Source organism: Dipodomys ordii, unplaced genomic scaffold (assembly GCF_000151885.1).
Source record: "Dipodomys ordii isolate 6190 unplaced genomic scaffold, Dord_2.0 Scaffold106, whole genome shotgun sequence".
NCBI classification, from domain to species: domain Eukaryota; kingdom Metazoa; phylum Chordata; class Mammalia; order Rodentia; family Heteromyidae; genus Dipodomys; species Dipodomys ordii.
Genome location: NW_012267322.1, coordinates 7,897,637 through 7,919,685, shown reverse-complemented (window position 1 = coordinate 7,919,685; position 22,049 = coordinate 7,897,637). Strand labels below are relative to the sequence as shown.

The following is a 22,049-nucleotide window of genomic DNA, read 5'->3' as shown; positions in this document are numbered from 1 at the left end:
CCTCCCTCCCTCCCTCCCTTCCTCCCTTCCTTCCTTCCTTCCTTCCTTCCTTCCTTCCTTCCTTCCTTCCTTCCTTCCTTCTTGTGCCAGTACTGGGCCTTGAACTCAGAGCCTGGGTGCTGCTCCTTAGCATTTTTGCTCAAGGTTAGTGCTTTACCACTTGGGCTACAGATCCACTTCTGGCCTTTTGTTGGTTAACTGAAGGTAAGTCACAAACTTTCTTGATCAGGCTGGCTTGGCATTGCAACCCTCAGATCTCAGCTTCCTGAGTAACTAAGATTACAGGTGTGAGCCACTGGTGCCCAGCTTAAGGTAGCCTTTCTAAATCTCATGAAAGTACCATAGAAGCCAGCAGTGGTCTTTGAGTGGCTGGAGTGTCCCCAACCCCACCTTCTCCCCAGAGCATTCAGTCCCAAACACAGGGGAGGGTAACCTGGTGTATGTGCTCAATGTGTGCTTGCACCTAAGTGTGCACGTGGGTGCTGCACACCTGCTTATCTGTGAACAGGGCTGTGGAGGGCTCATACTTGAGCAAGGGAATGTCATTTGTATGCAAATGCTTACACACGTACGGAATGTAAAAGCATGTTACATGCGTTTATGTATACCCACAGAGCCTGCCTCCTGCCTGCACACTGCTATCCCTTCTCCTAGGGAGTCACAGAAGAAAGGAAGAGAGCCTCAAAACTCATGTTCCATCAAGGTAGCCCAATGTTAACTATGAGCAACCCTGCTCTGCAATCCTCAGGAGTTTTGCTTTTGGCTTCAGCCAACCTTGTTCTTGCATCGTTACCTCCCTGTCTGAGTCTCACTGCAAATCTTATTGGCCATGTCCTGATGTCAAATACAGGGTCCAGAGGTATCCCAGGGGCTTGGCAGTGACTCTTCTCCCCAGCCAGTGAGCCCTCCTGACGATCACTCACCTGACCTCCTCCAGCTGTGGACACAGGGGCAAAGCCTGCACCAAGTAGCTGATGCCTCGGGCCGTGACCTTACTTCCCACTAACCTACAAGGCAAGCAAAGGTGATGAAGAGGAACAGAGTCATGGGAGCAAGTAGGACATACTAGGCATCCTCAGATGAAGCTCTTTTGGTTGCAATCCCTGGCTTACCTTAGCTTCTGTAGGCTCTTCATGGTAGGCAAGCTCCTTGACAGGGCTTCAGCAAATGCGTCACCACACTTTCTGCTCTTAAAGCTGCACAGGGAGAAGCAAAGTGTCAGATGATCAGAGCTGGGTGGGGCTTGGAGATCATCAGCATCTTCCCCTTTCCCTGCTCAAAACACACTATATGGAGCAGAGCTAGCTCCCACCACTCCAGGCCACACAAATGAAGTTCAATGTTGTAGCAGTAGTTGTTGAAGTAGTAATAAGATTACAGCACTAACTGCTTCAGCCATTAAACAATTCTCCCCTTCATACAGGGAAAAAGAGCTATAGCTGGGAACATGGTTTTCCAACCAGAAGACATATTTCCCAGCCTCCTTGGCAGCCTGGAGTGGCTGTTTCCTCACCAGTGCTGTATGACTGGGAGGGACGGATCCTAATTCCAAGGCTGACCTTTAACACACTGAGTTTGTCTTCACACTTACCTTTTCCCTTCTCCCTAAGCCAGAGCAGAGAAATGGCCAGAACCCAGCTTTGACTATGCTAAGGGGCTGGATCTCTGCATGATGGCGTGGAGCAAAGACATCCTGCTAGCCTGGATTGTTCACCTCTGACTCTTCCATGAGGGAGAAACACAACTCTAAGGATTCCATTCCCCATATTTGGGAAATGCGCCTTTGTAATAACAGCCTTACTTTTTCTCTTGCCAATGCAGACATGCAGCCCTGGCTGTGGACCAGGTGTGCTGAGACCTGTCTACCATGCCTGCTTCCATCTCCTTCTCATAAGGACCCCATGAGTGAGGTGTTAAATATGAAATCATTTTAGAAAGAAGCCTAGAGTGGTCATATCACCTGCCCCAACATCAGCTTCAAGCAGCACAGCGCATGATGAATAGAGTCCAGAAGCCACAGGTAGCAGGAAGATGTTGCAGGATTCTAGAGGACCTGTCGAGTATCACAAGCCAGTGGGTGGGTGGGGCTGTTCTGTTCTGATACTCAAAATTTGAATCCAGACTCCTTCACAGGATCATCAGGCTGGCTGGCCTCTGCTCTCCCCAAGCCCCATGTCCCTCCTACATCTTCCCTCATCCTCCTCTGACCTTACTCACCTGAGAGACTCTATCCCTCCACAGCCTATCAGAGCCTCAGGGCAGCGGGGCTCCAGGAGGCAGCCCTCAAACTCCAGGTGCAGAGGGTCAGCTCTGTGTCCCAGGATGCCAGTCAGGGCAGTCAGGTCTGCAAAGTTCAGTGGGAAATTGTGGAAGGGCAGATGGTAAGGGAAGCCTTGAGCAGCGAGAGTGGCCAGTTCAGCCTCCTGGGTCTCAGCTACACAGTGACACAGCTCCACCAACTTTGGCCCTGTGAGCTTCTGGGTGGCCAACTTTCTCAGAACCTGCACAACAGCAGCCTGCCTGCAGCACACCCAGGCTTCATTCCTCTTGGCCAGGTGGCTGAGGAATGGACCGCAGGTGTGAGCAGCCAGGCCTGCCAGGAAGGTGGGGAGTTTATCGGAGAGGCCCACTCTACCTTTGGTCCGAAGCACCCAGTGGGAATTAAGGGTGACATGGCCAGTGAGTGTATCTCTGTCCACCAGAGGGCTGGCCATCAGGTACAGGGCAGCAAAAAACTCCTGCAGGCTGAGATGGGCAAATGCATAGCCTGTCTCCCAGTGCCCAGGGCTTGTGCAGGTGCAGAAAGAGGTCAGCAAGCTGTGGGTAGCTCCAAAAGCCAGCAAGGCTGGTGGAATGTCCCCTGAGTAGAAGATAACCTTTCCAGAGTCCAGGCCTCCCAGGGCCACCTCTCCAAGGCCCAGCAGGGAGCCGGCAGGGAGATCCTCACAGGGGCTGAGGGAAAGCAGCATCTGCATGTAGAGCTGAGTCACTGTGGGCAGGAGGGCTGCAGACTGGTCCGTGGGGGTTCTGGGGAGCAGATGATGGAGGCAGAGGCAGGTGATTCGGCACAGCGTGGGTACTGCACACATGCTCCGAAGACGCCCATTTGCACGCAGCTCTTCCAGGACCATCTCTTTAGAAGGCTGCCCACTGAAGAAGTGGCTCATGTACTCCTCCACCCGCTGCCCATCGAAGCCCCACATATGGACCATAGCTACCTCTCTGGGCAGGCAAGTGGGCAGTTTCCCTGGACGGGAGGTAGTGATCACCCAGCAGCCAGGTAGGAGGGTTCCACGGCAGAGATTGGAGAAGAGGGTGTGGACTGAGGCTGCGCCATCAGGACTTAGAGTCTCCTTGTCAGAGCAGGGGTGGAGGGCCTCATCCAGCCCGTCAAAGATCAGCAGGACTCTGTTGGCCTTCTCCTGTAGGTACTGGAAGACAGCGTCGGAGCCTGATTCGGGGCTCAGGTACAGATCAAAGAGGAGCTGGCGCAGCGTCAGGAAGCCTTTGATCAGGTTGAGCTGGCGGAATTCAAAAAGGAATAGGGCCTGGAAGTGGCCCAGCTGGCCATCAGCCCATTTCTGGCGGAGCCTCCGGACTAGTGTGGTCTTGCCCAGGCCGGCCTTTCCCAAGAGCACGGTCACTCGTGGGCCCTTGTGGGTCCTGAAGTTGAAGAGATCCTGGAAGTCCACATCGCCGCCATCTTCTGTCTTGAAGTCTCTCTTGATGGTCCTCTCCTGGGTGTCCAAGGGTGCTGTGGCCCGGCTCCACTGCAGGATGGTGGGTATGTAGTACTGGTGGGTGGTGAGGGTCTCCTCTGGCCCCCAGCATTTGCTGTCATGGTGTTGGTGGACAAATGCCTTTAGGAGCTCCAAGTACTTGTGGGCCAACTCTGCTGGGGACAGACAGAAGGTGTGAAAACAGGAGCCCAGGCCCTCTGCCCATGCCATGACCCCAATATCAGGTGTCTCTAGCCTTAATAATAGGTGTAAGGGCACAATAGGATTTGTTGTTGTTCCTTGTGCCAGACTTGAACTTAAGGCCTTGAACTCTTCCTTGACCTTTTTTCTTTTTGGTTTGGCATGGGGCTTGAACTTGGCGCCTGGGTGCTGTCTCTAAGCTATTTTACTCAAGTCTAGTGCTCTACCACCTTGAGCCCCAGGCTCCACTTCTGGTTTTCTGGTAGTTAATGAGAGATGAGAGTTACAGACTTTCTTGCCTGGGCTGGCTTCAAAAAGCATGAGCCTCTTGGATTTGAACCTTGATCCTAAAATCAAATTTCAACCTCCTGAGTAGCTAGGATTATAGGTGTGAGCCTCTGGTGCCCCACTCACAATAAAAATTTTGATGCTACTCAAAGTCTTAGCAATAGTGGCGGCTCAGGCAGCCGCTGGATTGGTGAGAATGGGGCCCATGGTCATGGCTGCCTTGGTTTCTGTTAACCATGCGAGTGTATAAAATGTTCAAGAGCTGGAGGGTTTGCTTGGCAAGATCTTATTAGAACAATCCCTTCCAGCAGGACTCCTGTGCTCCAGGTCTCTCTCGGGTGTTTCAGTTCTGTGATATCCAGGAGTGAGCATTAACAACCCATGGGCCTTGAACTGGCCTATTAGACCATGTGTCTGGCTTCCACATGGCCAGGTGTTAACCTGCTCATTCTTGAGTCATTGGAAGGTCTGAGATGGCCGGGGAAGGACTGGGGAGTAGACAAACGAATGCAAAACATTGTCTGTTTTGCTGGGCACCAGTGGTTCAGGTGTAAACGTGACTATGCAGGAGGCTGAAATCCAAGGATCATGGTTCCAAGCCAGCCCAGGCAGGAAAGTCTAGGAGCCTCTTATCTTCAATTAACCAGCAAAAAGCCAGAAGTATGGCTGTGGCTCAAGTAAAAGAGCTGATCCTTGAGTGAAAAAGCCAAGGGACAACACCCAGGCTCTGAGTTCAAGTCCTAGTACTGGCACACAAACAAATTACCTATTTTCCAATAGATGTGACTTCTTCACCACGACTAGACCCACAGTGTATGTGTGGGTAGGATGAGTGAGGTTCACCTCGAGAGACCCCGTGTCTCCCTGAGGGCCCTAGGACCTCTGCCTCAGGACTTTTCCCAGGCGTCTTTGTCATCGCTTATCTCTGCTTACTCCAACCAGACAGTGGAGGTCCAGGCCTGAGGCTGTGCTTGTCATTTCTATGTAGTGGCTCTGGAAGAGCCTGGCCAGCCAGGCTGTGACCCTCCAGCTCCTCTCCAGGTGCCCCAGCCCCCTCCTCTGCCCACCAAGACCTTGAATTCTTCTCTCTTGGGAGTCTGGAAGACAAGAATTGGACCACAAATCTTCCAGCCTAGATCAGGGTCTGGGATCTGTGTCCAGGAATCAGGCAGCCCAGTCTTTCTGTTGGGGGTCTCTCCCAACCGTGGCACCCACCTAGCTGCTGTTTCCTGCAGTACTTGGGGCATGGTGAGGACTCACAGCTCTGAGGAGGGTGCTTGAGGCCTGGAGAAAGAGAAGAAAAAAAGGAAGGAAGGACTCAAGGAGCAACTGGGAGCCTAGATGGCACCTTTGGGTGGCTCCATTCTGCAAACAGCCACTGACAGACAAGTACATCATACTTGGGGATGAGAAGGAGGCAGGTGATGGGCAAGGGGGCTTGCAGGGCTGGAGGCTCTGGTCCTGGGGTCTCCCACTCAGGGTGCAGAGAGCAGCACCAGAAATGTTCATCCCTAAGCACTCCATGACTGGCTCTCCACTTGGGAAGGAAGGAAGGTAGGTAAGAAGGAAGGAAGGAAGGAAGGAAGGAAGGAAGGAAGGAAGGAAGGACTCAGTGGTAGAGCACTTGCCTTGCATGCATGAGGCCCTGAGTTCCATTCCCCAGCACCACATAAGCAAAAAAAGAAAAAAAGCCGGAAGTGGCGCTGTGGCTCAAGTGGTAGAGTGCTATCCTTGAGCTGAAGAGCTGAGGGACAGTGCCCAGGCCCAGAGTTCAGGCCCCATGACTGGACCCAAAAAAAAAAAAAGAAAGAAGGAAGGAAAGAGGGGAAAAAGGAAGGCAAGAAGGAAGGAAGGAAAGAAGGAAGGAAGGAAAGAAGGAAGGAAGGAAGGAAGGAAGGAAGGAAGGAAGGAAGGAAGGAAGGAAGGAAGGAAGGAAGGAAGGAAGGAAGGAGAGAACTGGTTCTAAGAGCAAAGCTTCCAACAGGCTTGGCCAGGCCTGTGATCTACGCTTCCTGTCAGCCGTGTAGCACCCTCATTTCTCATCACCCACATTTCCTCGCTTCATTGAACGAAGTGAGTTCTTGTCTGGCTGCATGGATTCTGAAAGTCTAATGCCTTTCTGGAGGACTGAAGGAAAAATGTGGAGCACCAGTGTTTCACGCCTATAATCCAAACTACTCAGGAGGCTGAGATCTGAGGATTGCAGTTAAAATCCAGCCCAGGCAGGAAAGTCCCTAAGAGACTTATCTCCATTTAAGCAGCTGAAGCTGGAAATGGAAGTGTGGCTTGTGGTAGAGTGCCAGCCTTGAGTGAGAAAGTCGAACTAGATCATGAGGCCCTGAGTTCAAGACCCTGTACCAATACATTGGAAGGAAGGAAGGAAGGGAGGGAGGGAGGGAGGGAGGGAGGGAGGGAGTAAGGGAGAGAGGAAGGAAGGATGGAAGGAAGGAAGGAAGGAAAGAAGGAAGGAAGGAAGGAAAGAAGGAAGGAAGGAAGGAAAGAAGGAAGGAAGGAAGGAAAGAAGGAAGGAAAGAAGGAAGGAAGGAAGGAAGAAAGGAAGGAAGGAAGAAAGGAAGGAAGGAGGGAGGGGAAAAAGTTAGTTTCTAAGACTTTTGCCTAAGAATCAGTGAGGCAGTCACCATTTGATGGCTGACCCTCCAGGTTCTGTCTGTTTGGGTGCAGTGGTAGTTGTGGGTGTCAGGTTGAGGGGTCCTAAGGACTGATTATAGCTTTCTGGAAAGCCTGACTCAGACATGGTGGGGTGGGGGGAGAAGGCAAGCCCTGAGCATAGAGGCAGGGACAAGGCAGGAGGCTTCCCTAGTGACAGTGACGCCAGACAACGTGTCCAAGGGCTGACACCTGCAGACTCTTTAGGGGACACCAGAGTAGACCCCTGGGAACTGGCAATGCAGGCCTTGAAAGCTGTAGCTCTGGGAGAAGTGCAGAGTGGAGGTGGGGAGGGGGGGCTTGTGTAGGGGTGTCTGCAGGTTAAGTTGGGAATGGCGCCATTCATCATTTATCGGCCCTCAATCCCAGGCCTCACCATGGTGGAGTAGAGGTTCAAGTTGACTCTCCTCATCAGCTCCCAGCTGCTCAGGGAACTCTGCAAAAGAAGGCAGGAGAGAATATGCCGTGAATGTGGCAGTATGCTGCACAGCTTGGCCAGGGGTCTGCTCAGGGCTCAGGCCGCTGCATGGGTACCAGGCAGGGAGGCAATGAAGTTAGCTCAGATACCTGAGGAGGGAAGCTGGTCGTGAGCCCCAAACACAGAAGATGCCTCTGTGCATGGGTATGTCTTTCCGCCTGTCTGTCCACTGATGTGTGTTTACACACGTGCATGTGCTATGTATATCAGCACATGTATGCAAGTATGGGCCTGCCCCTCCTCCTGCATTTTCCCCACACCAACCTTGGTAGAGCACTTGTCTGAGTCCTGCTTTATGCGCAAGGATCCCATGGGTTCTCAGTGTCTTTCCCTTCCCCTAAATGCTGTGCAAACAGTGCTCAATGTCCATTGACCTGAACAGAGTGAAACCTGCCTGCAGAATGCCTTCCCTTATTATCGCTTCTGGTCATGCTGCTTAAGGAAGCTCCTTGGAATGGACTCAGGCTGGGCATGATGGCTGACTCAGGCCTGTAACCCTAGCTACTTGGTTGGTAGAGATTCAAGGCCAGCCCAGGCAAAAAGGAGTTTGAGAGACTTGGTCTTGACCCATGGCTGAGTACCGTGGTGTTTACCTGTCATCCCCAGCAACATGAAGAAGTACAAGAAGGAGGATTGCAGCTGAGGCCACTCAAGCATGAAGCAAGACCCCCACCTTGAAAATAACCCAAGCTAGAAAGGAGCTGGAGACATGGCTCAGGTGGTATAGACCTGCCTAACAAGTAAGAAGCTCTGAGTTCAAACTTCCAAAGATAATTAAAAGGAAAAGAAAGAAAGAAGGAAGGGAGGAAATGAAGGAAGGAAGGAAATGAAGGAAGGAAGGAAGAAAAGGAAGGAAGGAAGGAAGGAAGGAAGGAAGGAAGGAGGGAGGGAGGGAGGGAGGGAGGGAGAGAGAGAGAGAGAAGAAGCCTCTTGGAGACTAGTGCAGTGGTTCATGCCTGTAATCCTAGCTACTCATGAGGCAGAGATCAAGATTATTGAGGGTTAAGGCTAGCTCAGGCAAAACGTTAGCAAATCCCCATCTTAACCAGTAAGTTGGGCATGCTTGTGGTTCCCAGTTACCCGAGAGTTATAGCTAAGGTTTCAGTCTAAGGGTGACCTCAGCCAAAAAGCAGGGGACCCTATCCAAAGAAGTATCTAAAGTAAAAGCCTCGAAGGGGAGGGCATGGCTGCAGCAGCTGCCTAGCAAGCCCAGGGCTCAGAGTTCAAACTCAGTACTGTCCAAACAAATGAACAAAAGAGGCCTTGGGCTTTGTGGGCTACTTGGGGTTTCTGGCTGGAAGAAATCATTTGGTCTTTCCCCTCCTGGCCTCTGGGCTCCTTGAGTGCTTGGACATCCAGTCCTGTAGTGCTGAGACGTGCCCAGAACGATTCAGCATTGCTCCTGGCTTTGCTTCACCTGCACGGAGAGACTTGGGCAGGTCGGGGTGTCCCGTGGCTCCCCTGGACATGGGGCTTAGGCTGGCTGTTCTGGACCCTTCCCCACCCCATCACCCAGCCACTCTTACCATCTTTATCACAGCCCGAAGTGCTGAGCAGAAGCACCTCCAGCTCCAGAGGTACCTCCAGCTCCATGCACATGGAGTGCACCAGCGATTGCCAGGTGGCCGGCCCTTGGGCGTGCAGCTTGTTGAGTTGCTGGGTGACCCTCTGCTCCACATCTAGGGCCTCATCACTGGAGTTCGGCTCCACAGAAGGGAGGAAGAACTGCATCTTAGCGCTCAGCCATTCTTGATGTTTGCTGAGCAAACTCACAAGCCAGCTCCACAGGCTCCTGCTGTCTGGCTGGTGGCTGAAGGAATCCATGAGGGGCTGGTCCTGCAGGGACAAGGTGGACGGCTGAGCTGGGGAAGATGCGTTTAGTGGGTCTTCTGCATCCCTTCCCTCACCTCTGTTCCTGTGCCCAGCTATCTAGAATGGTCTGGTTCATTCCCTGAAGATGAGGATTTGTTCTGGTTTTCACAGACCATTGAAGTTGCTCTCAGTCCACCTTTATGTCAGAGACATAAAGTACCAGAATTTCTGAACACCCCCAATCATTGAGAACAGACTTCTTTTCCATCTTGGAATCCAGGAGGACCGGATCACCTGCCTGCCAGGCATCAATGACTCATTGTAACAAGGCCACCCTTGACCTCTGGGACAATGGACTATAGGGCTACCCAAACCAGCTGGTGACTTGGGCTATTTTGGCTATGTGTACCTTCTCATACCGAATTCCCCCTATCTTACCCAAGGAAATGATTTGTAACCTGGTAGACATCAGAAGGTGGCTGAAGGTGATCTGAGTGCTGGCTCCCTGTGTCATTCCTCCATCACAGAATCTCTCTTTCTCTTCCTTATTTCTAGCCTAATAAACTTTCCTAATATTTTCACTAACAATAAAAAAATGAATAGACCTTTCTTACAGTTCCCTATCACTAGGTCATTAAGTTTTGATCGCTGGGATGTTAGTGGAAGTGCTATCTGCCCTTTGTTGCTTCTTCCTGTTGGCTGGAATGTCAATGTGATGGCTAGACCTTGGGTAGCCACATTGGATTACGAGGCAGAAGCCAGTCCTGAGGAAGGTATAGGTTAAGCTGCCTGCCTATTCTAGACTCTGACTGGATCTTTATTACCTGGTAGACAAATACACTTTTATTCTATTCAAACCACTGTGGCTTGGGGATTTCTGCTGCTTGCTGTGAACTCTAATCTCTGCGAACACAAGCCATCCCTTTTCTCTCTAATTCTCTTCTAATCTGGAACTTGCCAACAGCCAGCTGGTAGGGGTTTAAATAGAGAATAAAGGGCATTCACACAGCAAAAGCCTAACTAATGTCAGTCTCTTTGATCTACAACTCTATTTCGAGTCCTCGAATCTTAAGAAACCTCTCTGCGCGGGGCTGGAAAGTTGGCTCAGTGGTAGAATGCTTGCCTCACATGCATGAGGTCCTGGGCTCGATTCCTCAGCACCACATAAGCAGAAAAAAGCTGGAAGTGGCGCTGTGGCTCAAGTGGTAGGGCACTAGCCGTGAGCTGAAGAGCTGAGGGACAGCGCCCAGGCCCAGAGTTCAGCCCCCACAACCGACCACAAAAAAAAAAAAAGAAATCTCTCTGCGAAGACATTAAAAATTCAACTGCAGAGATGTTCACTGTGAGATTATTCATAAACCATCTAATCACCCAACAGCTGGGGGATTTGTTAACTGCTAGTGGGCCTCCTAAGGGCAGAATGTGGCATACATTTCCAGGTGCATTTTATAGTACTCTTTCCCTAGTGATAGAAGTGAACACATAGGAAGAACACACTGGGTCAGGCAAGCATGGTTCTTAGGGTGTTCTGCATTTTAACTAATCCTCAAAACTTCAGAGATTCCCATCTCTACCTCTGCCAAGAGTAAGAGGTCCACTAGGACCAAGCATTACCAAATCTCACCACATGTTCCGTGGATTTAGACCCCAGCTGTTCACTGGGCCCCTAGAAAAGACCAATTGGGCATGCGCCCCTTGCTGGTCACCCTTCCTCAATTGGACTACCAGCATAGGTCCTCATTCAGACGAAGCATGAGAATCTATGGAATAGGCTCCCATCCCTCAGACAGGACTCAGCAGTGCCACTGAACAGGTGAGCTGAGCACAGGAATGTGATCATAGCTAGGGTGTAGCTTTTTAGATGAGCTATGGTGTCAAATTCACATTGTCCATGAAGAAACCAGCCCAGCAACACAGTGGGAGGGAGGTAAGGGTGCCTGGAAAGGCATGGTGGCTCATCCTCAAATCCCCTTTGTAACCTGTCTAATATAGTACTTGATTCCATCACTGCTGTCCCATCCTAGGAAACTGTTTAAGAGTAACAGTCCCAAGCTGGGCACCGGTGGCTCACGCCTGTAATCCTAGCTACTCAGGAGGCTGAGATCTGAAGATCTCGGTTCAAAGTCAGCCCCAGGCAGGAAAGTCCATGAGACTCTTATCTCCAATAAACCACTTGAAAACCAGAAGTGGCACTGTGGTTCAGGCAGTAGAGCACTTGCCTTGAGCTGAAGTGTGCAGGGATAGCGCCCACGCCTAGAGTTCAAGCCCCATGACTGACCAAAAAAAAAGAATAACAGTCCCTGGGAGAAAAAAAAGCAGCACAATATTCATCATTATTAGACATTGACTTCCTCGGGAAATAGCCTTGAGGGCAGAGTTCAGTAGATAGATCCTTGGCTCACAAGGAAGAAGGAGGAAGAAGGGTGGAAGAAAGAAAGGAAGGAGGATAGAAGGAAGGAAGGAGAGAGGGGAGGAAGGAAGGAAGGAAGGAAAGAAGGAGGGAAGGGAGGGAGGGAGGGAGGGAAGGAAGGAGGGAGGGAGAAAGCATCTCCCAAGTGGTCTTTCCTTGCCCGCTTGTGCTGTTTATTATGGAGGGAGTGGCTGGCAGGAGACGTGGAGAGGAGATGGTGGCAAGGGCCAAATGACAGTGGAGGCAGGAGCAGTGGCTGCCTTGGTGGCAGAAGTAGCCGCAGGAAGGTGGCTAGAGCTCCCGACAGTGAACAGGGAAAAGACAGGGAATGGAGGCCCCTTGGGTGATGAACTGTGAACATATGGAGAAGTCAGAAGAATGACGTGGCTGTAAAAGCTGAAGCCATCAGGGAATTGCCAAACCTTGTGGATCAAGGGCCTCGATACTCAAGGCCTCAGAGCTCTAAGATGCTAGTTAATTTTCCAAGGGCCTGGCACCCAAGGTCCAGGAGCTGTAGGACTACCTGCTGCTGCCGATGAAGTTCCTACACTCAGTTCAGCTCAGAGCGGTGACAGTGACTGGCACCATCAACTGCTGCCGCTGGCCACTGCTAAGAGTGGAGGGTTACACTAGCAGAGAGCTGAGTGTTACACCCAGGCTTACAGCTGTGGGTGGCCCTGCTCAGAGCTATAAGCTTTCCAGCCTGATTGCCTAAGGCTGTAAGTCTCTAGTTTCTAACACCTAGAGCCACAGGCCTCTGGCTTTCAGGATTTAGAGCTATAAGCCTCAGAGTCCATATCTTTGGCACTTGAAGACCCAGGTCTGCCAGCACAGAAGAGCTTCTCTGCCTGGCTGTTATTTTCCATCCATTCCTAGCACAGAAGGGCCATAGCCAGGACTAGTAGCCATGACATACAGCTGATGAGGAGAAAGCAGCAGCAGGAGGAAGAGAAGGAGTGGATGAATGGGAAGAGGAAATGAGGGGAAGGGAAGTGTGTGTGGGGGGGAACCAACCTGGTCTCTTGGTTCATGATAGATGTTCCAGGGAGTCATGGGTGTCTGCGTCCTGTCCCCTGTCCTGAGCTTTGCAGGAAGTTCCCATAGTGCAGGCCCTAAGGAGAGAGGACACCGGGAGTTTACCACACTCATCCAAACCCCAAGAAGAACCATGCTCATACAAGTGCCTTCACCTTCGGGTGCAGATAGCATTCTTCCCCAAACACAGCCCAGCCTCCCTGCCTTCCCTTCCTGCCACACTTAGAGCACACGATGCCACGCTTGCTTCTCCAACGCAGAGCTCAGGTGTCACCTGTGACCATCAAGACAGCCCATACATCCCCCTGGAAATGGGATGAGCCTGGCCTAAGGTGAATCTTTCCTCACAGCAAGCCTAGAAGGCTAGGATTGGTGATCTTCCTTCTTACTATGCTACAAAGTACACTTTGAATAACAAAAAAGCATTTTTTTTTTGGTCAGGTGTGGGACTTGAACTCAGGGCTTGTCCCTGACCTTTTCCACTCAAGGCTAGTGTTCTGCCACTTTGAGCCACAGCACCGCTTCTAGTTTGCAAATGGTTAATTGGAGATAAATGTCTCAGTTTGGACTTTTCTGCCCCAGCTGGCTTTGAACTGTGATCCTCAGCTCTCAGCCTCCTGAGCAGCTAGGATAGTAGGCATGAGCCACCAGTGCCTGGCTTGGCAAATGTCCTTAAAGGGAAACCATGTCACCAAGAACACACTAAAAAGACACACCAGTGCCAATGACTATGTAATACATTCCTGGAAATCTATGCCTCATAAGGAAGCACAGGAAAACCAAGTTCCTGTGAAGTTCAAGAAAGAGAATAAAAAACAAAATGCAAACATAAATATATTTTATTTAAAAAAGAGAAGAAAGTACATAGAAGCAAGAAGTCTGAGAGCTTGGTTCAAGTGGTAGACCCTCTGCCTAGAAGGCATGAGGCCCTGAGTTACTCTTGAAACCCAGTACCTAGTACTCACTACTGCACCAGTGCTGCTGAAAACTAAACCAATACATCATAAGTAAATCAAGGCCAGGGGCTGGGAAGGTGGCTCAGTGGTAGAGCACTTGCCTTGCATGCTTGAGGCCCTGGGTTCGATTCCTCAGCACCACATAAGCAGAAAAAGAAAAAAGCCGGAAGTGGCGCTGTGGCTCAAGTGGTAGAGTACTAGTCTTGAGATAAAGAGCTGAGGGACAGCGCCCAGGCCCAGAGTTCAGGCCCCACAACTGGACCCCTCCCCCCCAAAAAAATCAAGGCCAAAGATCAATGCAGGCTCTGCTCCTACACCTATGAATCTGGAAGAATTCAACTAGAAAGTTCCAGAACTTTAGAGAAATGCACATTAATGGGCACATTCTAATGTGATGCTGGTAAGTACTATAATAGAAATAAGAAAAGAGCTAAGCACCAGTGGCTCATGCCTGTAATCCTAGCTACTCAGGAGGCTGAGAGCTGAGGGTCATGGTTCAAAGCTAGCCAGGGCAGGAAAATCCATGAGACTTTTTTTTTTTTTGTCTGTCATAGGGCTTGAACTCTGGGCTTGGGCACTATCTCTGCGCTCTTCAGCTCAAGGCGAGCACTCTACCGCTTAAGCCAACGTGCCACTTCTGGTTTTCTAGTGGTTTTTATTGGAGATAAGGGCCTCATGGACTTTCCTGCCCAGGCTGGCTTTGAACCTCGATCCTCAGAACCCAGCCTCCTAAGTAGCTATGATTACAGGTGTGAGCCACTGGCACCCAGTTTCCTGAGACTCTTATCTCCAATTAGCCACCAGAAAACCAGAAGTAGTGCTGAGGCTCAAGTGGTAGACAGCTAGCCTTGAGTAAAACAGCTCAGAGGCAGTGTCCAGGTCCTGAGTTCAAGCCCCAAGACAGACAGAAAGAAAGAGAGAGAGAGAGAGAGAGAAAGAGAAAGAGAAAAGAGAGAGAGAGAGAAGGGAGGGAGAGAAAGAAAGAAACAAAAGAAAGGAAAGAGGAGGTTTTGTTGAAGAGTCGTGGGTACTCACAATGTTTTGAAAACAATATGTGGAATCCTAACAGAAGTAAAGCAAGAGAGTGAGCAGGCGCAGGTAAAACCCGGCTGTGAAAGTCTGTGCTCTTTCTAGGTGCACTGGGCGAAGGTGATGAGGTCATGAGGGTGTGCCCTCAAGGTGGGATTAGAATCCCAACAGAAGAGGTGGAGGAGCTTGCTGTGTCCTCTAGTAAAGGGCACAGAGAAAGGAAGCTGTCTGCAAACAGGAACTAAACCCTCATAGACCACGTGTTGGGGGCTTCCTAGCTCCGGAACTGTGAGCAATAACTTTCTGTCACCTATCTATGCTATTCTGTAACAACAATCCAAAATGACTAAGACAAACCACCGGTGACCACAAAAAGCAAGAGGGGGAAAAAGTCTCTAAATTAGTATGTGGACTGAGGACAAGCTGCTTCTATTGTGCCAAGACCCGTTAGAGCATTTAAGGGTGTGGCTTGGGTGTGACTCAGCAGCATGAGGCCCTAAATTCAAACCCCATTAACACACACACACACACACACACACACACACACACACACAGTTTTTTTGTTTTGTTTTTGCCGGTTCTGGGACTTGTACTCTGTGTCTGGGCTTCTTCTACTCAAGGCTAGCGCTCTACCACTTGAGCCACAGCGCCACTTCCGGCTTTTTCTGTGTATGTGGTGCTGAGGAATCGAACCCGGGGCCTCCTGGATGCTAGGTGAGCCCTCTACCCCTAAGCCATGTTCCCAGCCCCTCCCCCACAATAGTTTTTAAGTTATTTTGCATATAACGACATAGCTTTTGGCAGCTATGTAGGATGGCTATATTGAAATGATGGAGAGATTCAGAGGAGAATTTGGAGAAACTAAGGCTCTCTTTCCTGGCTTGTCAGAATGTAAAGTGATACATTCACTTTGAAAAACAGTTTAGCAGTTAACCTTAATGCCACTATAAACCCACCAATTCCATTGCTAGGTCCATATCCAAGAGATATAAGAGTATCTTGAATGTCCAAGCCAGTAATACCCATAATAGACAAATAGTGAAATCAACCCAAAGGTCCAACCATTTATGAATGGACAAACAAAATATTCTACATCTACACAATGGGATCTTATTCAATAATAAAAAGAAACAAAGTTTATGTCATAGGAAAGTACAGATATTAAAGAAAAATGAAAGCAGACAGCAGGGAAAGGCATCTGCCCCACAAATGACAACAAGCTGGGGTTTTTTTTGGGGTCCGGTTGTGGGGCCTGAACTCTGGGCCTGGGCACTGTCCCTCAGCTCTTTAGCTCAAGGCTAGCGCTCTACCACTTTAAGCCATAGTGCCACTTCTGGCTTTTTTCTTTTTGCTGAGGAATCGAACCCAGGGCCTCGAGCATGCAAGGCAAGCGCTCTACCACTGAGCCACCTTCCCAGCCCCAACAAGCTGTTTTTCAACCAATCAGTATCTCACCAACCAAGAGCTGATGTGCAGCCGCCCGCCTGCCCCTCTCTCTGGTGGGTAACGTGCTTCTGGCAGGTGCTGGCAGGTCCTGCTCGTCAGCCTGTTCTTCTGGGTTGCTGGAACCTTTCCCGTCTCCATTCCTCATCTCCTACCAGTGTTTGCTTTTTATATCACCCAACAAACGATCTAGCTGTGTCAAGTCTTGGGGTTTGCTTCTGAGGGGAATCTGTACTGTGACAGAGGTAATTTGGCAGTATGTGCATCCAATTTGTACTTAGCATTTGTATTTGTAGGACTGTAACTATGAGATATCCTTGTAAATGTGGCAAAAAGAGAAAAGAAATGATATAAGTGAATTACATTTATTGAGAGACGTATAGATTTTTTTATAAATCCATAGGACTTATAAGAATCTTATAGACTCTTGGAACATAGCTGATGGTCTCTAAGTGGCAGGTGCCACAGGGGCACACTAGGCATGAGCACTGTAGAAAGTGTCTGCCTGTGACATGACACTGATTCTTTGCAACAGAGCTTCATGGTGAAAACTTACAATGTGTCCATTTCACAGGAGAGAAAACTGAGTATAAGTCACTTGCCCATTCTAGGTGGTCAGATTCCCCAGGGGCAAAGGCAAGAATATCCATTGTCCTCTTGCTGCCAAAGCAGCATTTGGGAGGGGGGGGAAGGGCAGATTTCATGGGAAATAAATAATGATGAACTCATCTGGAGCAACCCTCTCCAAGACAGCTTAGTATGTTCCAGAATGGAAAGAACTCCAAAACATACCAGTAAATAAATTCAAATTTTAACAAGGCATTTTATTAAGACATCTAGATTTTTCATGTTTTTGCCCTGGACTAACCTGGAGCACAATCCTCCATGCCTGGCCTATAGGTTGAGATGAGTTCTCACAAACTTTTTATCTAGGCTGGCCTCCATCCACCATCCTTCCAATCTACCTCCTGAGTATCCAGGCACATTACATTTTTTAATGCTATCATTTATTTATTTATTTATGTGATACTGGAATTTTAACTCAGGGCCTCACACTTTTTTTTCCTTTCTTTTTTTTTTGGGGGAGGTCAGGTCTTGGGGCCTGAACTCTGGGAATGGGCGCTGTCCCTCAGCTCTTCAGCTCAAGGCTAGCGCTCTACCACTTGAGCCACAGCGCCACTTCCGGCTTTTTTCTTTTTGTTTATGAGGAATTGAACCCAGGGCCTCAGGCATGCAAGGCAAACACTCTACCACTGAGCCACCTTCCCAGCCCTACATTTTTAATATATACATTTTGATGTTTAAAAACCAGATGAACATTGATACTAAAAACTAGAATAGCCATTTCCTCAATGTATAGAGAAGAGAAACAGAGAACAAGGAGTAGGCACAGACGATGGAAATCCCCTGCACAGCACGGCGCACTAAAGCAGAAGTAGGAAGGAGGTAGATGAGGTTTAATGGTTGCACTATGGCTGATATTTGGATTGAAAAGTAATTGAAACCTATGGAGGAAACCACTTTAACTAGTGTGTGTGTGTGTGTGTGTGTGTGTGTTTTCCAGGCCAGGCCTATTTTCACTGGGACAGCGAGTGACAAAAGTTGAAAAGACCTGATGAACATTTGCTTGATGCAAGCAACTGCCTTCAGCATTAGCTGCTTAAATTCTCACAACTCTGTCTGGCAGCCTCATGTGAGTTTCTAAATCTGAACAGGTGCCTCCTCCCCGTACCCATTTCTCTTTGACCACTTGCAGGGGGAATTTTACACCACATCTAGGTGCTGTCTAATCAAAATAGATTTTAAAGTGGATCTCAGCCATTGTAATTTTAAAAACCTACGCTCACTCGTCTGCCTGAGGGTATTCAGCTAAGAGTGAAGGAACTGTCCCACACTCAGCCGCTGAGCGCACACCAGCATCCCAGCACGGTTCATTTGCATATGGATTTTCATATGCCTTGCATGTTTTTTTCCCCCCAGATACATAAAGTTTTATTACGTTTTTTAGTAGAAAGTTAGACAGCAGAGCCAACTAGCAAAGAACAAAGAGACAATTTGCATTTAGTGCAGGGTCCTTTGGCTGGAGTTACCTCCAGGAATCCCAAACATGTCCCCTGGGAGGCTAGTTAGAAATCAGACTCCAAGAAAGGGGGGGATGTACAGGGTCTCACAGGCATGGGGCAACAGGGTGTGTGGATTTGCCATTCTCGGTCCAGACAGCAGGAGGGACAGGGGTAGGGGGCACATGGGGGGGCAAGTGGGGTCCTGGGCTGAGGGGTCTGTAAGGGAGATCACTCCCCCTTAGCTTCTCCTTTCTTACCCACAGCCCCTCCCATTGTCATTGTGCTCTGGGGGATCTTCCCTGCTACCTGGGGGATGCTACTGGAGGAAGGAGTACAGAAATCAAATTCGGTTTCTCTCTGCAGCCCCCGGGCCTTTGAATATGCTGTTCCCTCCACCTAGATAGTCTTTCTACCTCCAGTGCACCTGGGCCCATGCCTGCCCATGTGCTCACACTCCTTGGCCTCACCCCTATCTCTCAAGCTCAGCTCCGGACTGTCTTCATTTCTGCCTGAAGTGCTGAGCCTCAACCACCACCACCAGAATAAAGTCAGAAGGCCAGCATGGGCCAGCCCGGCCTCCCTGTCCCTTTCTCTCAAACCTCTCCCCCTTCCAGCTCAGCTCTGGCCACCTTCTCAGGGAGGACGATCCCACCCCCACCCCAGCCCTTCACTCCTTAGCCCTCCCTCCTTCCTCTTCTGTGGCAGGTCTTGCCCCCTGAGGGATCATCTCCTCTTGGCCAATCAGCTTCCCCAGTAGCCTGTGGCCCTCCATGCTGGTGCCAGGCTAGATGTTGGGTAAGAGCAACTACCAGATGTCTGTAAGTTACCAGCCACATGACTGATGATAATTTCCTCAGTGTCCTCTTCTGTAAGGTGGGATGTTCTAGCCCCAAAGCAGAACCAAAGATAAGGTTTTCTTATGGAAGTTTTTTTGTTGTGGGTTTTGTGGGTTTTTTTGTATTGAGGTTTGAAACCAGAGCTCCATATGTGCAAGGCAGTTGCTCTATTGGCTTAAGCTAGATAACCTCCAGCCCATTTTGCTCTAGTTATTTTTAAGATCGGGTCCTACTTTTGGCTGAGATTGGGATGGACTACGATACTCCTATGTATGCTTCCTGCTGTAGTTGGGATATCAGGCATATACCACAGCCCCTAACTATTGGTTGAGATGGGATCTTGAAAAATTCTCTGCCTGAGCTGGCTTTAAATTGCACTCCTCAGATCTCATCTTTCTGAATAGCTAGGATTACAGGCATGAGCCACCATGTCCAGCCCTTATCAAACTTCTTTATGAAGGGGTCAGGGAAACAGGACAGTGTAGTGGGAAAAAAGCTAAGCAAAGAAGAGTGGTTTCAGGAGAAGCTTGGCTTCTGCTTGACCTCACCCTGGGATCTGAAGTGGGCACAGTTCCACAGACTGGTCCTCGGGGGGGGGGCTGGGCTGTCATACCCACACTCTGTCACTAGCTCTGTGCCACAGCTTGGGGCCAGGAGGCAGATATGAGTGCAGACACCGCTGGGTGATGGTTAGGAGATGAGTGCAGATTCTGCAATGAAAAGAGCCAGGGCCAAAGCTGTCTGCTTTGAGGTCACAAAAACAGCTAGCTGGCCAGGATGCAAGGCATATAGCATCCTGGCTGGGGTATCTGGCTCAGAGGTTAATTCTCCTGCTAGAGATTAGTGCTGGGGTTTCCTCTGTCTCCATTGCACTGTCCTGAGCAAAGACAGGAGGGAGGGAGAGGGGATGGGAATGGTTCACAGGCCTCTGTTTCCATGGCCATTTTCCCCTCTTGGGTCCCAGGCTTGGATTCAGGCCCGTGAGTACAGGTAAGAAGGAACAAAGCCCAATGTCCCCATCTAAACATGGGATCTCTTCCATCAATCTTGGATCTGTTTGCACTGGGACAATGATGATGTGGGGAGCTTTGAGATCAAACCATGAGCTCAAGCTGTACGTGGTGATACATGTATAATCCCATCTCCTTGCAGGCTTAAACAGGAGGATCCTGAGTTGGAAGCCAGAATGGGCTAGATAGCAATATACCATCTCATAACACATAAAACCCAACCAACCCAAAATCCATTATCTCCCCTGCCATCACCATGAGATAAACCACATGGCCGCAGTATGTTACAGATGAGGAAACCGAGGTGCCCGCAGGAGAAAGGAAGTGCTCAGGTCACCAGTGGGAGGATGCTGCAATTCCTTACTATGAACCCCACTCACCTGGCTTCTTATCAAGTGAAACCCAGGACCTGGGTTCCTACCATCGGCCTACTTCCCCACTGCCATCTTCTTGAGGCTCAGTCTTCCCATCCATCAGACTTCCTCTGAGACAGGATGCCAGCCTCATTCTGGCTGCCACCTGGCAGGTGTCAAGGAAGCCTTTCCTCTCCTGCTCCACCTTGACCTCTTGTCCCAGCATGCACAGGGAATGGCTACTACCCAGCAAGTCCTTAAGGACAAGTTTTCAGCCCCCACAATCTCCCCAAACTCCAGAAACTTCTTTCTAGATTGTTCAAACCAGAGGTTCCCAAGCATGTCTTCTCCTTTGAATTACCTTCGTAGGGATGGGGAGAGCGTGCTTTAGAAATTCCAACGGGTCACACCTCAAGCCCCAGCCCAAGTTCTGGGTGAGTCTCAAGCACTGGCTCTTCTGCAAGCTGCCCAGGTGACGGTGAGGCCACGGGTCACACCAGCCGTCCCCTCCTTCTCAGCATTTGGCACCCTGCTTCCAGCACACCAGGGCCTGCTGAGCCAGCCTGCCCAAGAGTCCCCCCTCCCCAATCCTGGGGACCAAGGCAGACCAAGGGGGTGTCTGTAGTGCAGTCACTTGCTTCTACCTCTCAGCCGTCCCTTGGTGCGGTGGGTCCCTGCAGGGCGTGGTGGCTCGGGTGGTGTCCCTCCTGCAGGCATGCTGGGTAATGCCATACCAAAATCGAAAACAAAACTGGAGGCCGGGAAATCCCCTTGGCCTACTGCAGGGGGCTGGTATGACCGGGAGGAACTTATGTGGATTTGGAAGGCGAAGAAGGAAACAAAGACGGTGCCAGATGTGAAAGAGAAAAGGCCCGGATGCCAAGGTCCATGGCAGGACACATTGTCCATGGACTTCCAAGTCCTTGTGTATGTCTACCCTTTGATCCCAGGACCAAACATCTCTGCCCAAAGCCACGTGGAAACTCTGACCACTGAGAACTGAACGTCTGTGTTGCACCCACATCCCTATGTTGAAATCCCAATGTGATGGTTTGGGGGAGATCTACAAGAGGTGGTTAGTCCTAAGGTGATCCATCCTTGTGAATGGAGCTGACGCCTTATGAAAGCCCCCCAGAGTTCTTTCTAGTCCTCATGAAAGGAAGTATTACAGAATCAGTCATCTGTACCCCCAGAAGGGGGCCTCACAAGAACTCCAACATGCTGACACCCCAACTTACAACCTCAGCCTCCAGAACAATAAGAAATATGTTCTCAGTGGCTCACAAGCTAAGGCGATATCCTACTATGTCCCAATAGCTGGAAGGGGCATGGATATATAAGTCGGCTGAGGAAACTCCTACAGCTGAATTTGAACAATCAAAAGACCACGCTAAGGGGCTGGGAATGCGGCTCAGTGGTAGAGTATTTGCCTAGAATACATAAAGCCCTGGGTTCGATTTTTTAGTACCATATAAACAGAAAAAGCTAGAAATGGCGCTGTGGCTCAAGTGGTAGAACACTAAGCTTGAACAAAAAAAGCTCAGTGACAGTGCCCAGACCCTGAGTTCAAGACCCATGATAGGCAAAAGAAGAAGAAGAAGAAGATGAAGAAGAAGAAGGAGGAGGAGGAGGAAGAGGAGGAGGAGGAGGAGAAGGGAGAAGAAAGAAGAAGAAGAAGAAGAAGAAGAAGAAGAAGAAGAAGAAGAAGAAGAAGAAGAAGAAGAAGAAGAAGAAGAAGAAGAAGAAGAA

At 49.9% G+C, this 22,049-nt stretch overlaps 1 protein-coding gene across 10 annotated transcripts in view; it reads right to left on the bottom strand.

The window, feature by feature from the left end:
• The window catches only part of Nlrc5 (NLR family, CARD domain containing 5), a 69,803-nt gene that overhangs the window by 42,055 nt on the left and 5,699 nt on the right, over positions 1 to 22,049 (bottom strand). For 8 of the 10 annotated variants that reach the window (XR_001175508.1, XM_013027981.1, XM_013027987.1 and 5 more), the window contains exons 2-8: positions 12,590 to 12,687; positions 8,880 to 9,189; positions 7,252 to 7,311; positions 5,424 to 5,492; positions 2,218 to 3,892; positions 1,113 to 1,196; positions 924 to 1,007 (exon numbers count right to left, since the gene is read on the bottom strand). Coding sequence is in view for 9 of the 10 variants with exons in the window: in XM_013027981.1 (XP_012883435.1) it covers positions 924 to 1,007; positions 1,113 to 1,196; positions 2,218 to 3,892; positions 5,424 to 5,492; positions 7,252 to 7,311; positions 8,880 to 9,189; positions 12,590 to 12,628 (2,321 nt within the window). In the remaining variant the exon portion in view is untranslated. Of the gene's footprint in view, positions 1 to 923; positions 1,008 to 1,112; positions 1,197 to 2,217; positions 3,893 to 5,423; positions 5,493 to 7,251; positions 7,312 to 8,879; positions 9,190 to 12,589; positions 12,688 to 14,601; positions 14,664 to 20,661; positions 20,925 to 22,049 lie in introns of those variants that run through there. The other 2 variants (XM_013027982.1, XM_013027984.1) reach the window with 2 other exon arrangements.